Raw genomic sequence first — 16805 nt, forward strand, 5'->3', positions numbered from 1 at the left:
AGCTTGAACTGAAAATAGCTTCAGAAAGGTAAAACTGTAAGTGAACCTGAACCGAAATAATTTTCTTGGCTGTTAAAACCGATAGTGGACTTGGTCTGAAATATTTTGTTGACAGGTAACCTATTTCTTCAAACAAGTGTTAGGTTAACAGTGAGCTGTCAAGTGACCGATAAATAGTGAGTGATAGAATAATAGGTGCTTCCTCGATTGGACATTGATTATTAATCCGGGTTTCGGTGAATTTTTAATCATCCATCCGGACTTCAGTAAATTTTTGAATTGATTATTCATCCGGACTTCAGTGAATTATATTGAGTTAATTGTTCATCCAGGCCTTGGTGAATTTTGTTGAATTAATTATCCATCCGGACTTTAGTAAATTTTTTTTTTGAATTGATTATTCATCCGAGCTTCAGTGAATTTTATTGAGTTAGTTGTTCATCCGGGCTTTAGTGACAGTGATATTTAATCGGACTTAGTGATACTGAAACATTATAACCAGTGTTGAATTATTCCGTGTGTTAGCTTTGAACTTTAACTTTACATTATTTCATACCGGGCATCGAACTTATTGAGTGTGGTACTGGATCGTGAGTCGGGTGGCAAGATAGTTGAACTATATGTCATTGAACATGGATGTGAACAGGCTGCTCAGTGATGAATTGACTTATGAACTAGAACTGAGAGGACAGTCCATACCAAGCACTGTGATGACAAAGCGGAGTCTACTACGACAAGTGTTACAGTCAGACATACCGCTACAGCCTTGCACATCAATGAACCCCACACTGGATATCGACATTTGCCAAAATAAACTCACCGATCTAGTGGAAGCACTTCAGAATTTCAATCACGCTAATGCGACTAACGAATTTTCGCGAATATTCACAAGATTAACACACATTCAGGGAAGACTGAACTTTATTGTCACTTCCAATGAAGCACAGTTACAACTGATCGAACAACTGAAGGCGACTACAACTAAGGCCTTGGAGACGCTGGAGCAACTGAGTAGTAGCAACACCCGTGGACAGCCATCCAGTCAGCAGGAACGGTCCCTCTTGGATGTGGAGGTTCCCAGTTCACCTGGGATGTCCCCGATCCAACCGGAAAGAGCTGAAACATCCCTGATTGATCTTGGAGATGGGGTCAATCTTCCGATAGCTGCTGGTGCCTCACATCCTGGTACACCTGTAAGGAATAAAACATTAGAACATGTCATGAACGAGACAAGGCGGACATGTACAGCATTACTGCGGCAGATACCGGCATTACCTGTCACCCAGTCACAGGACTGTGGGACAGCATCACCTGAAGGTCCGACACCAAGAAGATGGATTAATTCTACCCGTAGAGTATCTTTTCCACACTTACCTGCATCTTGTGTGAGCTCTGGCAGGACCATGACCAGAGAGAGAGTACCATTAGAGCCGGAACCTCGACCGTCACCGGTGCCAACCATTCCTGTCCACAAATGGAATATTTCATTTGGTGGCACAGGTAGTGTGAGCGGCTTCATCGAGGAGGTGGAGAGATTGGCCGAATCTCGTAAGGTGCCCCTAGAACAAGTGTTCGAGTCAGTTTATGAACTACTGCGGAAGGATGCCAGGGATTGGTTCATCCCCAGGAGGGGTACATTCAGGAATTGGCAGGATTTCAAGGAGCAACTTAAGGAAGCATTTTTACCGGTGAACTATGAGGAGAACCTGTTGGAGGAAATAAAAAGGAGAACGCAGGGTCCTGATGAAAAGCTGCTGATGTACGTCACTCGAATGCAGAATTTGTTCCAGAAGCTAACATACAGTAGACCAACGGAATCGGAACAAATCCGAATCATCAGGCAGAGGCTGTTACCGACCCTACAACAGGCCTTAGCATTCCAGGAGACAAACACCTACGATGAGCTCCTGCGAAAAGGAAAGGTTTTCGAGTTAGTACAGTGGCAAATGAGCCAGTACACCAGGCCACCGTCGAAACCAGGTCTTCTTGACGAGCCCCACCTGACGTATCGTCCGGTCCAACAAAACCGACAACAGGCCAGTTTCTCCTTGGACACCGAAAACATATCAGGAAACTCAGAACCACCAGTACCAGTAGGTCACAACAGACCACAAACACCGCCGTCACCGCCTAGAAACACCCAGCCAAGACCGGATCGACCAACGGCACGAGTCGACAAGCAAAATACAGGTTCACCCAACCGAGCTCCATCACCTATACCAACACGACGATCAAACCAACAAGGAGACCGACAGGAAACACAGGGAAACCGGACTGATCCACCGACGAGGAAAGTATCTTTCCAAACACAGTGCTTCCGATGTGGTGAATACGGCCACATGCGGCGAGAATGTCGAGGACGACCGAGGTTGTTCTGTTCTCGTTGCCAGAGGAAAAACATTCGCTCAAGCGATTGTCCATGCCGCCCGGAAAACTAAAGGGAGGTATGGAGAAGGGGTCGACCATATCTCCGGGGACGCTGACTCCTATGGCATCGACCGTGTGTAACGACAACCGTCCGCTGGTGGAAGTAAAGGTAGCCGGGAAGCGCTACAATGCACTGATTGACACCGGAGCCACGAGGAGTTTCATCAGTCAGAAAGTGGCAGAACAATGCGAACGCAAAGGAATTACGGGAGAACCCGTTGAGGATGGTTTTGTGGTAGTTGCCAATGGTCAGTATACTGCGACGCCGAAACTTTATACTACCGCCATACACATCGCTGACTATTCTTTGACCGACATAAAGTTTTTGTTGGTATCTGATTTACCGGTAGACCTCATACTAGGAATGGACGTACTGGGAGTGTACAATTTTTCCCTTAACCTTAGCACCGCCGAGTGCTATCTGGAAGGCCGACTAATCTCCAAACCAACACCTAAAGTGGGAAAAACTGTGGAGGTACACGCCACTGGCGAACACTTGCTGGAACTGACCAAGGCACAGAAAAAGAAGTTGGACGCTTTTCTCGCCAGAGAAATGAAGGAGTTCGAGAAGCTGTCCGGCACCACGAAACTGATAGAACACAAAATCAAACTCAAACCTGGGACAGAACCGATTAAACAGCGATACCGGCCACAGAATCCGAAGATGCAGGAAATCTTCAACCAGGAAGTAGACCGAATGCTGGCTGAGGGAGTTATTGAGCCTTCTAAGTCGCCGTGGAGTTCACCTGTTGTGTTAGTCAAAAAGAAGGACGGTAAATACCGGTTTTGTATCGATTTTCGAGCAGTCAACGAAGTGTCCGTTAAAGATGCGTATCCGTTGCCGTATATTTCGGGAATCTTGGACAAATTACGCAGAGCCAAATACATTTCGACGATTGACTTGAAACAGGGATACTGGCAAATACCGTTAGAAAAGGATAGCCGGCCTATTACAGCATTCACGGTCCCGGGGAGAGGACTATTTCAGTTCACCGTCATGCCATTCGGCTTACACGCAAGCCCAGCCACGTTCCAGAGATTCCTGGATACCGTAATAGGTCCCGAAATGGAGCCCAAAGCGTTTGCCTATCTAGACGATATAGTCGTTCTAGGGGAAACCTTTGAAGAACACATGGAGAACTTAAGGGAAGTATTCAGACGACTAAGGGAAGCCAACTTACGTCTCAATCCCGACAAATGTGAGTTTGTCCGGAAGTCTCTGAAGTACCTGGGACATGTCGTCACTTCCGAAGGCATCTGTACGGATCCGGATAAAGTGGCATCCATAGTGTCATTTCCTGCTCCCAAGACCGTCCGAGAGTTACGCCGATTCCTGGGTGTTGCGAGCTGGTACCGTCGATTCATCGAGAATTTCTCCAATGTAGTTTCTCCGCTAACCCTGCTGCTCAAGAAGAAACAGCGGTGGAAATGGGGAGAAGACCAGCAGAAGGCTTTCGATATCCTGAAACACAAGTTGACTGAGTCACCGATATTGGCTTGTCCGGATTTCACCAAACCGTTTGTAGTACAAACAGACGCCAGTGATACAGGCCTAGGTGGAGCTCTAACACAAGTGATAGATGGAGAAGAAAGGGTAATTGCCTATGTTAGTCGCACATTAAACCCAGCCGAGAAAAACTATTCAGTATCCGAGAAAGAATGCCTCGCCATCGTATTTTCCATAGAGAAACTACGTCCGTACCTAGAGGGATTCCATTTCACGGTCATTTCCGATCATATGAGTTTAAAATGGTTAAATTCTATAAAATCACCGTCGGGAAGAATTGCTCGATGGTCCGTTTTTCTTCAACAGTTTGATTTTGAAGTACAGTACCGTAAGGGATCCCTGAATAAACTTGCTGACAGTCTGTCCCGGAATCCCTTACCGTCCGTAGATTCCGTATACCTGGCCGAAGTGGAAATTCACTGCCGATGGTACAACAGGAAACTACAGGAAGTTCAGAAGGACCCAGGAAATTTCCCAGATTATGCCATAATCGATGGGAAACTGTTCCGACATTTTTGGGATGCATCAGACTTCACGGAAATTGGAACTGGACAACCCTGGAAATTATGCGTACCCACCGAACAGCGTTCCGAAGTACTGAAGGAGAATCATGATTCGGAACTAGCCGGACATATGGGGATCGCCAAGACAAGTTCCAGGATTGCCCGGAATTACTACTGGCCTGGTATGTTCCGAGACATTGCGAAATATGTTAGAAACTGCACTTCGTGCCAACGTTACAAAGTTTCGCAACAGAAAACTGCTGGGAAGATGCAACCACACAGGATGGCAGATGCACCATTCAGGGAAGTATCTACAGATATCGTCGGACCGTTACCCCGAAGTAAAAAAGGTAATTCTTACATTGTGGTCATGCAAGATCGCTTCACGAAGTGGATCGAGTGCCGCCCGTTGCGAAAAGCTACAGCCAAAACCGTTTATTCTGCGTTATACGAACAAATCATCCTGAAATATGGATGTCCGTCCGTTGTTATCTCCGATAATGGAGTACAGTATGATAGTAAGTTATTTAAAAACAGCCTTCAGGAACTGAATATAGCTCACAGATTTACCCCACCGTACTCGCCACAGTGTAATCCGGTAGAAAGAGCGAATCGAACACTAAAAACTATGATTGCACAATTTTGCGAAACCGATCAGAGAAACTGGGATGAAAAGTTAGGGGAATTAGTTTTTGCTATTAACACCGCTAAACAAGAGTCTACCGGGTTTACTCCGGCTTTTCTGAATTTTGGTAGGGAACTAAATGTCCCTAGGGCGATTTATTCGACAAAACCCCAAAATGAGGAAAACAGTAACCCAACCGAAGTAAATAGAGACATGACTCACCGTACAGAACAAATCCGGCACCTACAGGAAGCACATGAGTTTGTGCAAGCTCGCTTGTACAGGGCTTTTGAACAGCAGGCTCATCACTACAACCTACGCCGTAGAGAAGTTCGCTTCCATGTAGGTGACAAAGTTCTCCGTCGCACAAATCCGTTATCATCCGCTGTCGACAGTTTCGCAGCTAAACTGGCTGCAAAGTTCGCCGGACCGTATACCGTTATTAAGGTAGTCTCTCCTGTAGTGTATGATCTGAAAGATGAACAGGGTAAGAAGGTTACCAACATCCATATTAAAGATTTAAAACCATTTCACTCAGGATAGAGATATTTTTACTGTTCACCCGTTAATTGAACATGATCCCCAGTCATGTGAAATTTTGTTTTATTACCGTTCCGTTAACCATCACACCGGTGATTTGACAAACCCTTTGTCAATATCCTGACAGCAACCGTCACCGTATAAGATTTCATATCCTATTCGGTTCACCGAACAAATCAGAATCTACCATGTCATCTAATTAGAAACAGTTCTTTCTTTCTACATTTTGTTCAGTGGATTGAATGGATTCATGATACCGTTCAAGCTTTGCAATTACAATTGGAAAACATAAATTCATTTGGATATAGCCAATCCGTTCAGCAACACCGACATGTCAAAACGATATAAATTGTCATCTGTCTGTGTTTCTGAAAGGTACATCCTGTAGACAGAGCAAAGCACAGCTTGAAATCCGTTACATTAATTATTCTGTGAATTCACAAGGTTCCGAGACAAACCGTTGCTTTAAATATTGTATTCAGAATATTTAAGATGAATAACGTTTAACAAATACTAACCGTACTACCTTAAAAACTGGATAGATAGTCTGAATTGTATCTAGTTCTCTACTACTGTTCTCCTGTGTAACTTTTTCTATGAAATTGTAACACCGATACTGGTGAAAGTGCATATCCGTGATCTGTTCAATTAATTCAACCCAAGAAAACTGGAAAAAGCTCTGTATACTGTCAATGTTCTACTGTTAAAACATTACCTATGTGGCAATTAAGTCTGTTCTAGGATACCAATTACTCCAATAGGGTTTGAATGAAAGTTCAGCTGTTAACCTACCTAGCGGGGACTGTCGGATCAGAGAGCCTCCACCATTCCTCCGTCAGGGATTACGTCCCAACTCCGAACAATATTCTGGCACACAGTGAATGTCCACATCCACCTCCAGTGTGGTGAGAGGGTCCAATTCACCTCCAACAACGAGTGATTTCAAGCTTGGGTACATTTCCACCTACAACGAGAACACAAGTTAGTGAATGGTTCTTCCCACTTGAAGTACTAATCGAAAGGACTTTGGTTTGATGAAGGGGATATTCGAAACTCACCTGCCTGACCCATCTTCGTAGTCAAATGATGCACCGAACCAACATCCAAGAAGGAAACAGTGCCAACAAGTGGTCAACGTCAAAGATGCCTCATCAGCCCATTTCATCGTGAATGATAGTTCCCTAAGATCCAACCGTTAATAGGAAATGGAACAATCGATATGGAGTACTTACCGTTATATGTTGCCATCGATTTCATTTCCCAATTTTGGAGTAATTTCATTTCACTAAAAGCACGTTGTTTCTGACAGATACCACAGAACCAACGACAGTCATAGAGTGCCACGGAGTAGGTTATGTCAAACGTCTACCGACAATCGGATCAAAGATCACACGCACTTCGGTCCATAACTAGGGACGACACCGATCACGGAGCGTAACGCAGAGCGCAGAGTATGGATCATGGATAGGAGGGAACCACTATACATGGAAGGAGCGCCTACCGGACGATGACTGAACTACACCTGTGAGCAGATCCGGATATCACTTCTATTGTACTGTTTAGATTAGGATGAGAACTCTGTAAGGGTGAGATAACGAGCACTTAACCGACTTGAATTTCCGATTAATTTTTTTTTTTTTTGATGGGCCAGTTACCCCTTATTAAATTGAACTTGTGTCTTCAACGCAACTTCAATTTTTCCCAGGGGAGGGGGATGTAACGATACTTGATTGTTTTTAATAAAAATCAAGCCTCGTTTTATATATCCGTTTCCCTGTATTTTCCAGTTGAAACAATGCAACACCGTCTGATGGAGATTTCAGTTTCAATATAGTTATTCCGTTTCATTGTGGAAATATTTTTCAGAATCCTGATTAATAAATTCAAATTCCGTATAATTGAAATTTCCATCCTTAATCCGCCGTAAGAATCCAAAATAAAGAAAAAGTGTCTTTCTGCATTCGGCGTTGTTTTTCCGTCCACAAAAACACACCGAATTCAGTATAAAACAACGTGGATTGCAGATAACGACAGTTTCTTTTACCGATAAAGAGATAACCGCCACCGAGAATATTTCTTCTGGGGAGAATATTCGAGAATTCCGAATTTTGAGTGCAATTTTGATCACGTGACCGTCCACATGTTGGAGAGTTAATAAATAGGACCGCACCACCAGACGAGAATTAATTCATTATTATTCATTCGGTAGTCATTCGTTATTAATTCATTATTATTCATTCGGTAGTCATTCGTTATTAATTCATTCGTATTCATTCGATAGTCATTCTGCGATTCTGTATTCTAGTCTTGATTCGGTAGTGATTCTGGAATTGATTCCTTAATTCATTTCCGCTTTAATTAAGTCTGTCTTCGTATTAAAGTTTTCCTTTGCTTTTCTTTATTTTTTTTGCTAAGTGGTGGTGTGACCGTACCGGAATAAACTGTAAGTCTTTTCTTGATACCGCAGACTTCGTGATTCAAAGTTGCATTCTTTTATTTGTTTAATTGTGTTAATCCTTGTTGTTAATCCCCCCTGTTTAACGCAGGCTTCTGTCGCCTGGTTCTCTGGTGAACCAAGACCAGTCGACGGAAATCTCGAAGTTTTTCTACTGGTAATGCTTGGCGTGTGACACCCAAGGTTGCCACAGAAAGACCACAGTAACCTATACCGTACTACCCCTGTTGTGTTCCGTGTAGATTTCCCGTTTACCGCAGACTTCTCTCGCCTGGCTATCTGGAGACAGAAACCAATCGGCAGAAGTCTCGAAGTTTTTCTACTGGTAATGCTTGGCGTGTACACCCAAGGTTGCCACGGAGAGACCACGATAAACTACCCCGTTATCCTGTAAATTGTTGCATTGTGTTGCATCTGCATCAGCCCCGTCCCGTTTATTAAATAGTTTCAAATTCTGATTGGCCTGTACACTGAAAATCACTGGAAGTGCTCGGGATCAAACCCATTGCTAAGTTAACCGATTACAGAGACTTGGATCTTTCTGAGACACCCGGTTGCTGTAAATTTTGTGTAAACCCCGTACATCCGTTATTGTCTCAGAAGGAATCAAAGTGACTGCTATTAATTGTTTGCTTTCTTTAATACCTGATAGTTTGACTGAATATAGTTGATTTGAATATTCTTTAATTCATTGATTTCACTTTCTGATCACCGTGACAAGTTATTACATTTCTGTTTTCCTTATTTTTGAACTTGGTCATCAGCTGAATATATTTCTTGACTTGGAAATAACTGTATAGTTCACTGTAACTTAGATTGTTGTAATAAATTCGGTTTTAAAGTACTTGTTATCGCTACCACCTTAGATAAACCCAACCCTGTCTCCGACTAGTAGGTACCTGGGTGGGTTTGCTATTTCTCCCTATTAAAAGAATAGCTGGCGCTCGAGATTAAATCCTTTTCCCGACCAAACCCGTTACAAAATTGACGCCCGAGCGTTGGGACTCTTAAAACCGGGTTCAGTTTTGGAATAACTTCTTTTTTTTTATCTAACCGAGGAGAATAGTTTTGAACGGTGAACCATACAAACCAATTTGTTCAGCTGTTGACTTGCAAGAAATATTTTATCCGGCTTATATTTCTGAAATATAATTTATTTAGATCAGTTGAGTGACCGATTTGCTGATTGCGTTGAGTTAACCTATCTTGAGTTATAATAGAACATCACTGGTAACCTTAAACAGAACCGAACAGTTAACCAGCTATTTCTGATAACCGCACAATATTGAATTGATTTATGATTTTCACACGCTTATGATTTTCACTTGAATAATAAAACTGACTGTGTTTTCTTTTCCCTTTCCCCCCTTTGATTTATTTGCTGGTTGACAAGTGTTCATTATAACTCTGATAGTTTATTGTGATTATAACCGCATTGGACTTGTTGTTTCTCTGATTACTTTATTTTATTTGAAACCGTTGATACACTGTTGGTGAATTATTCCCTTTGAATTAGGTGAGCTTGAACTGAAAATAGCTTCAGAAAGGTAAAACTGTAAGTGAACCTGAACCGAAATAATTTTCTTGGCTGTTAAAACCGATAGTGGACTTGGTCTGAAATATTTTGTTGACAGGTAACCTATTTCTTCAAACAAGTGTTAGGTTAACAGTGAGCTGTCAAGTGACCGATAAATAGTGAGTGATAGAATAATAGGTGCTTCCTCGATTGGACATTGATTATTAATCCGGGTTTCGGTGAATTTTTAATCATCCATCCGGACTTCAGTAAATTTTTGAATTGATTATTCATCCGGACTTCAGTGAATTATATTGAGTTAATTGTTCATCCAGGCCTTGGTGAATTTTGTTGAATTAATTATCCATCCGGACTTTAGTAAATTTTTTTTTTGAATTGATTATTCATCCGAGCTTCAGTGAATTTTATTGAGTTAGTTGTTCATCCGGGCTTTAGTGACAGTGATATTTAATCGGACTTAGTGATACTGAAACATTATAACCAGTGTTGAATTATTCCGTGTGTTAGCTTTGAACTTTAACTTTACATTATTTCATACCGGGCATCGAACTTATTGAGTGTGGTACTGGATCGTGAGTCGGGTGGCAAGATAGTTGAACTATATGTCATTGAACATGGATGTGAACAGGCTGCTCAGTGATGAATTGACTTATGAACTAGAACTGAGAGGACAGTCCATACCAAGCACTGTGATGACAAAGCGGAGTCTACTACGACAAGTGTTACAGTCAGACATACCGCTACAGCCTTGCACATCAATGAACCCCACACTGGATATCGACATTTGCCAAAATAAACTCACCGATCTAGTGGAAGCACTTCAGAATTTCAATCACGCTAATGCGACTAACGAATTTTCGCGAATATTCACAAGATTAACACACATTCAGGGAAGACTGAACTTTATTGTCACTTCCAATGAAGCACAGTTACAACTGATCGAACAACTGAAGGCGACTACAACTAAGGCCTTGGAGACGCTGGAGCAACTGAGTAGTAGCAACACCCGTGGACAGCCATCCAGTCAGCAGGAACGGTCCCTCTTGGATGTGGAGGTTCCCAGTTCACCTGGGATGTCCCCGATCCAACCGGAAAGAGCTGAAACATCCCTGATTGATCTTGGAGATGGGGTCAATCTTCCGATAGCTGCTGGTGCCTCACATCCTGGTACACCTGTAAGGAATAAAACATTAGAACATGTCATGAACGAGACAAGGCGGACATGTACAGCATTACTGCGGCAGATACCGGCATTACCTGTCACCCAGTCACAGGACTGTGGGACAGCATCACCTGAAGGTCCGACACCAAGAAGATGGATTAATTCTACCCGTAGAGTATCTTTTCCACACTTACCTGCATCTTGTGTGAGCTCTGGCAGGACCATGACCAGAGAGAGAGTACCATTAGAGCCGGAACCTCGACCGTCACCGGTGCCAACCATTCCTGTCCACAAATGGAATATTTCATTTGGTGGCACAGGTAGTGTGAGCGGCTTCATCGAGGAGGTGGAGAGATTGGCCGAATCTCGTAAGGTGCCCCTAGAACAAGTGTTCGAGTCAGTTTATGAACTACTGCGGAAGGATGCCAGGGATTGGTTCATCCCCAGGAGGGGTACATTCAGGAATTGGCAGGATTTCAAGGAGCAACTTAAGGAAGCATTTTTACCGGTGAACTATGAGGAGAACCTGTTGGAGGAAATAAAAAGGAGAACGCAGGGTCCTGATGAAAAGCTGCTGATGTACGTCACTCGAATGCAGAATTTGTTCCAGAAGCTAACATACAGTAGACCAACCGAAACGGAACAAATCCGAATCATCAGGCAGAGGCTGTTACCAACCCTACAACAGGCCTTAGCATTCCAGGAGACAAACACCTACGATGAGCTCCTGCGAAAAGGAAAGGTTTTCGAGTTAGTACAGTGGCAAATGAGCCAGTACACCAGGCCACCGTCGAAACCAGGTCTTCTTGACGAGCCCCACCTGACGTATCGTCCGGTCCAACAAAACCGACAACAGGCCAGTTTCTCCTTGGACACCGAAAACATATCAGGAAACTCAGAACCACCAGTACCAGTAGGTCACAACAGACCACAAACACCGCCGTCACCGCCTAGAAACACCCAGCCAAGACCGGATCGACCAACGGCACGAGTCGACAAGCAAAATACAGGTTCACCCAACCGAGCTCCATCACCTATACCAACACGACGATCAAACCAACAAGGAGACCGACAGGAAACACAGGGAAACCGGACTGATCCACCGACGAGGAAAGTATCTTTCCAAACACAGTGCTTCCGATGTGGTGAATACGGCCACATGCGGCGAGAATGTCGAGGACGACCGAGGTTGTTCTGTTCTCGTTGCCAGAGGAAAAACATTCGCTCAAGCGATTGTCCATGCCGCCCGGAAAACTAAAGGGAGGTATGGAGAAGGGGTCGACCATATCTCCGGGGACGCTGACTCCTATGGCATCGACCGTGTGTAACGACAACCGTCCGCTGGTGGAAGTAAAGGTAGCCGGGAAGCGCTACAATGCACTGATTGACACCGGAGCCACGAGGAGTTTCATCAGTCAGAAAGTGGCAGAACAATGCGAACGCAAAGGAATTACGGGAGAACCCGTTGAGGATGGTTTTGTGGTAGTTGCCAATGGTCAGTATACTGCGACGCCGAAACTTTATACTACCGCCATACACATCGCTGACTATTCTTTGACCGACATAAAGTTTTTGTTGGTATCTGATTTACCGGTAGACCTCATACTAGGAATGGACGTACTGGGAGTGTACAATTTTTCCCTTAACCTTAGCACCGCCGAGTGCTATCTGGAAGGCCGACTAATCTCCAAACCAACACCTAAAGTGGGAAAAACTGTGGAGGTACACGCCACTGGCGAACACTTGCTGGAACTGACCAAGGCACAGAAAAAGAAGTTGGACGCTTTTCTCGCCAGAGAAATGAAGGAGTTCGAGAAGCTGTCCGGCACCACGAAACTGATAGAACACAAAATCAAACTCAAACCTGGGACAGAACCGATTAAACAGCGATACCGGCCACAGAATCCGAAGATGCAGGAAATCTTCAACCAGGAAGTAGACCGAATGCTGGCTGAGGGAGTTATTGAGCCTTCTAAGTCGCCGTGGAGTTCACCTGTTGTGTTAGTCAAAAAGAAGGACGGTAAATACCGGTTTTGTATCGATTTTCGAGCAGTCAACGAAGTGTCCGTTAAAGATGCGTATCCGTTGCCGTATATTTCGGGAATCTTGGACAAATTACGCAGAGCCAAATACATTTCGACGATTGACTTGAAACAGGGATACTGGCAAATACCGTTAGAAAAGGATAGCCGGCCTATTACAGCATTCACGGTCCCGGGGAGAGGACTATTTCAGTTCACCGTCATGCCATTCGGCTTACACGCAAGCCCAGCCACGTTCCAGAGATTCCTGGATACCGTAATAGGTCCCGAAATGGAGCCCAAAGCGTTTGCCTATCTAGACGATATAGTCGTTCTAGGGGAAACCTTTGAAGAACACATGGAGAACTTAAGGGAAGTATTCAGACGACTAAGGGAAGCCAACTTACGTCTCAATCCCGACAAATGTGAGTTTGTCCGGAAGTCTCTGAAGTACCTGGGACATGTCGTCACTTCCGAAGGCATCTGTACGGATCCGGATAAAGTGGCATCCATAGTGTCATTTCCTGCTCCCAAGACCGTCCGAGAGTTACGCCGATTCCTGGGTGTTGCGAGCTGGTACCGTCGATTCATCGAGAATTTCTCCAATGTAGTTTCTCCGCTAACCCTGCTGCTCAAGAAGAAACAGCGGTGGAAATGGGGAGAAGACCAGCAGAAGGCTTTCGATATCCTGAAACACAAGTTGACTGAGTCACCGATATTGGCTTGTCCGGATTTCACCAAACCGTTTGTAGTACAAACAGACGCCAGTGATACAGGCCTAGGTGGAGCTCTAACACAAGTGATAGATGGAGAAGAAAGGGTAATTGCCTATGTTAGTCGCACATTAAACCCAGCCGAGAAAAACTATTCAGTATCCGAGAAAGAATGCCTCGCCATCGTATTTTCCATAGAGAAACTACGTCCGTACCTAGAGGGATTCCATTTCACGGTCATTTCCGATCATATGAGTTTAAAATGGTTAAATTCTATAAAATCACCGTCGGGAAGAATTGCTCGATGGTCCGTTTTTCTTCAACAGTTTGATTTTGAAGTACAGTACCGTAAGGGATCCCTGAATAAACTTGCTGACAGTCTGTCCCGGAATCCCTTACCGTCCGTAGATTCCGTATACCTGGCCGAAGTGGAAATTCACTGCCGATGGTACAACAGGAAACTACAGGAAGTTCAGAAGGACCCAGGAAATTTCCCAGATTATGCCATAATCGATGGGAAACTGTTCCGACATTTTTGGGATGCATCAGACTTCACGGAAATTGGAACTGGACAACCCTGGAAATTATGCGTACCCACCGAACAGCGTTCCGAAGTACTGAAGGAGAATCATGATTCGGAACTAGCCGGACATATGGGGATCGCCAAGACAAGTTCCAGGATTGCCCGGAATTACTACTGGCCTGGTATGTTCCGAGACATTGCGAAATATGTTAGAAACTGCACTTCGTGCCAACGTTACAAAGTTTCGCAACAGAAAACTGCTGGGAAGATGCAACCACACAGGATGGCAGATGCACCATTCAGGGAAGTATCTACAGATATCGTCGGACCGTTACCCCGAAGTAAAAAAGGTAATTCTTACATTGTGGTCATGCAAGATCGCTTCACGAAGTGGATCGAGTGCCGCCCGTTGCGAAAAGCTACAGCCAAAACCGTTTATTCTGCGTTATACGAACAAATCATCCTGAAATATGGATGTCCGTCCGTTGTTATCTCCGATAATGGAGTACAGTATGATAGTAAGTTATTTAAAAACAGCCTTCAGGAACTGAATATAGCTCACAGATTTACCCCACCGTACTCGCCACAGTGTAATCCGGTAGAAAGAGCGAATCGAACACTAAAAACTATGATTGCACAATTTTGCGAAACCGATCAGAGAAACTGGGATGAAAAGTTAGGGGAATTAGTTTTTGCTATTAACACCGCTAAACAAGAGTCTACCGGGTTTACTCCGGCTTTTCTGAATTTTGGTAGGGAACTAAATGTCCCTAGGGCGATTTATTCGACAAAACCCCAAAATGAGGAAAACAGTAACCCAACCGAAGTAAATAGAGACATGACTCACCGTACAGAACAAATCCGGCACCTACAGGAAGCACATGAGTTTGTGCAAGCTCGCTTGTACAGGGCTTTTGAACAGCAGGCTCATCACTACAACCTACGCCGTAGAGAAGTTCGCTTCCATGTAGGTGACAAAGTTCTCCGTCGCACAAATCCGTTATCATCCGCTGTCGACAGTTTCGCAGCTAAACTGGCTGCAAAGTTTGCCGGACCGTATACCGTTATTAAGGTAGTCTCTCCTGTAGTGTATGATCTGAAAGATGAACAGGGTAAGAAGGTTACCAACATCCATATTAAAGATTTAAAACCATTTCACTCAGGATAGAGATATTTTTACTGTTCACCCGTTAATTGAACATGATCCCCAGTCATGTGAAATTTTGTTTTATTACCGTTCCGTTAACCATCACACCGGTGATTTGACAAACCCTTTGTCAATATCCTGACAGCAACCGTCACCGTATAAGATTTCATATCCTATTCGGTTCACCGAACAAATCAGAATCTACCATGTCATCTAATTAGAAACAGTTCTTTCTTTCTACATTTTGTTCAGTGGATTGAATGGATTCATGATACCGTTCAAGCTTTGCAATTACAATTGGAAAACATAAATTCATTTGGATATAGCCAATCCGTTCAGCAACACCGACATGTCAAAACGATATAAATTGTCATCTGTCTGTGTTTCTGAAAGGTACATCCTGTAGACAGAGCAAAGCACAGCTTGAAATCCGTTACATTAATTATTCTGTGAATTCACAAGGTTCCGAGACAAACCGTTGCTTTAAATATTGTATTCAGAATATTTAAGATGAATAACGTTTAACAAATACTAACCGTACTACCTTAAAAACTGGATAGATAGTCTGAATTGTATCTAGTTCTCTACTACTGTTCTCCTGTGTAACTTTTTCTATGAAATTGTAACACCGATACTGGTGAAAGTGCATATCCGTGATCTGTTCAATTAATTCAACCCAAGAAAACTGGAAAAAGCTCTGTATACTGTCAATGTTCTACTGTTAAAACATTACCTATGTGGCAATTAAGTCTGTTCTAGGATACCAATTACTCCAATAGGGTTTGAATGAAAGTTCAGCTGTTAACCTACCTAGCGGGGACTGTCGGATCAGAGAGCCTCCACCATTCCTCCGTCAGGGATTACGTCCCAACTCCGAACAATATTCTGGCACACAGTGAATGTCCACATCCACCTCCAGTGTGGTGAGAGGGTCCAATTCACCTCCAACAACGAGTGATTTCAAGCTTGGGTACATTTCCACCTACAACGAGAACACAAGTTAGTGAATGGTTCTTCCCACTTGAAGTACTAATCGAAAGGACTTTGGTTTGATGAAGGGGATATTCGAAACTCACCTGCCTGACCCATCTTCGTAGTCAAATGATGCACCGAACCAACATCCAAGAAGGAAACAGTGCCAACAAGTGGTCAACGTCAAAGATGCCTCATCAGCCCATTTCATCGTGAATGATAGTTCCCTAAGATCCAACCGTTAATAGGAAATGGAACAATCGATATGGAGTACTTACCGTTATATGTTGCCATCGATTTCATTTCCCAATTTTGGAGTAATTTCATTTCACTAAAAGCACGTTGTTTCTGACAGATACCACAGAACCAACGACAGTCATAGAGTGCCACGGAGTAGGTTATGTCAAACGTCTACCGACAATCGGATCAAAGATCACACGCACTTCGGTCCATAACTAGGGACGACACCGATCACGGAGCGTAACGCAGAGCGCAGAGTATGGATCATGGATAGGAGGGAACCACTATACATGGAAGGAGCGCCTACCGGACGATGACTGAACTACACCTGTGAGCAGATCCGGATATCACTCCTATTGTACTGTTTAGATTAGGATGAGAACTCTGTAAGGGTGAGATAACGAGCACTTAACCGACTTGAATTTCCGATTAA

The 16805-nt window shown here is 43.8% G+C and overlaps 2 protein-coding genes across 2 annotated transcripts; both read right to left on the minus strand.

Moving 5' to 3' along the window:
- Positions 1-903: 903 nt before the first annotated feature.
- Positions 904-6907, minus strand: LOC123322254. The gene is made up of 7 exons (XM_044910173.1): positions 6835-6907; positions 6661-6783; positions 6395-6566; positions 5285-5533; positions 3609-3889; positions 1375-1559; positions 904-1191 (listed from the first exon to the last, which is right to left on the minus strand). The coding sequence occupies exons 5-7, from the start codon at positions 3662-3664 to the stop codon at positions 1043-1045; spliced, it is 390 nt and encodes a 129-aa protein (XP_044766108.1). The 5' UTR covers positions 3665-3889; positions 5285-5533; positions 6395-6566; positions 6661-6783; positions 6835-6907; the 3' UTR covers positions 904-1042.
- A 3572-nt stretch (positions 6908-10479) lies between these two features.
- Positions 10480-16483, minus strand: LOC123321849. Its single transcript, XM_044909626.1, has 7 exons — positions 16411-16483; positions 16237-16359; positions 15971-16142; positions 14861-15109; positions 13185-13465; positions 10951-11135; positions 10480-10767 (listed from the first exon to the last, which is right to left on the minus strand). The coding sequence occupies exons 5-7, from the start codon at positions 13238-13240 to the stop codon at positions 10619-10621; spliced, it is 390 nt and encodes a 129-aa protein (XP_044765561.1). The 5' UTR covers positions 13241-13465; positions 14861-15109; positions 15971-16142; positions 16237-16359; positions 16411-16483; the 3' UTR covers positions 10480-10618.
- Positions 16484-16805: the final 322 nt, after the last annotated feature.

The sequence above is a fragment of the Coccinella septempunctata genome, chromosome X (genome assembly GCF_907165205.1).
Source record: "Coccinella septempunctata chromosome X, icCocSept1.1, whole genome shotgun sequence".
NCBI lineage: Eukaryota > Metazoa > Arthropoda > Insecta > Coleoptera > Coccinellidae > Coccinella > Coccinella septempunctata.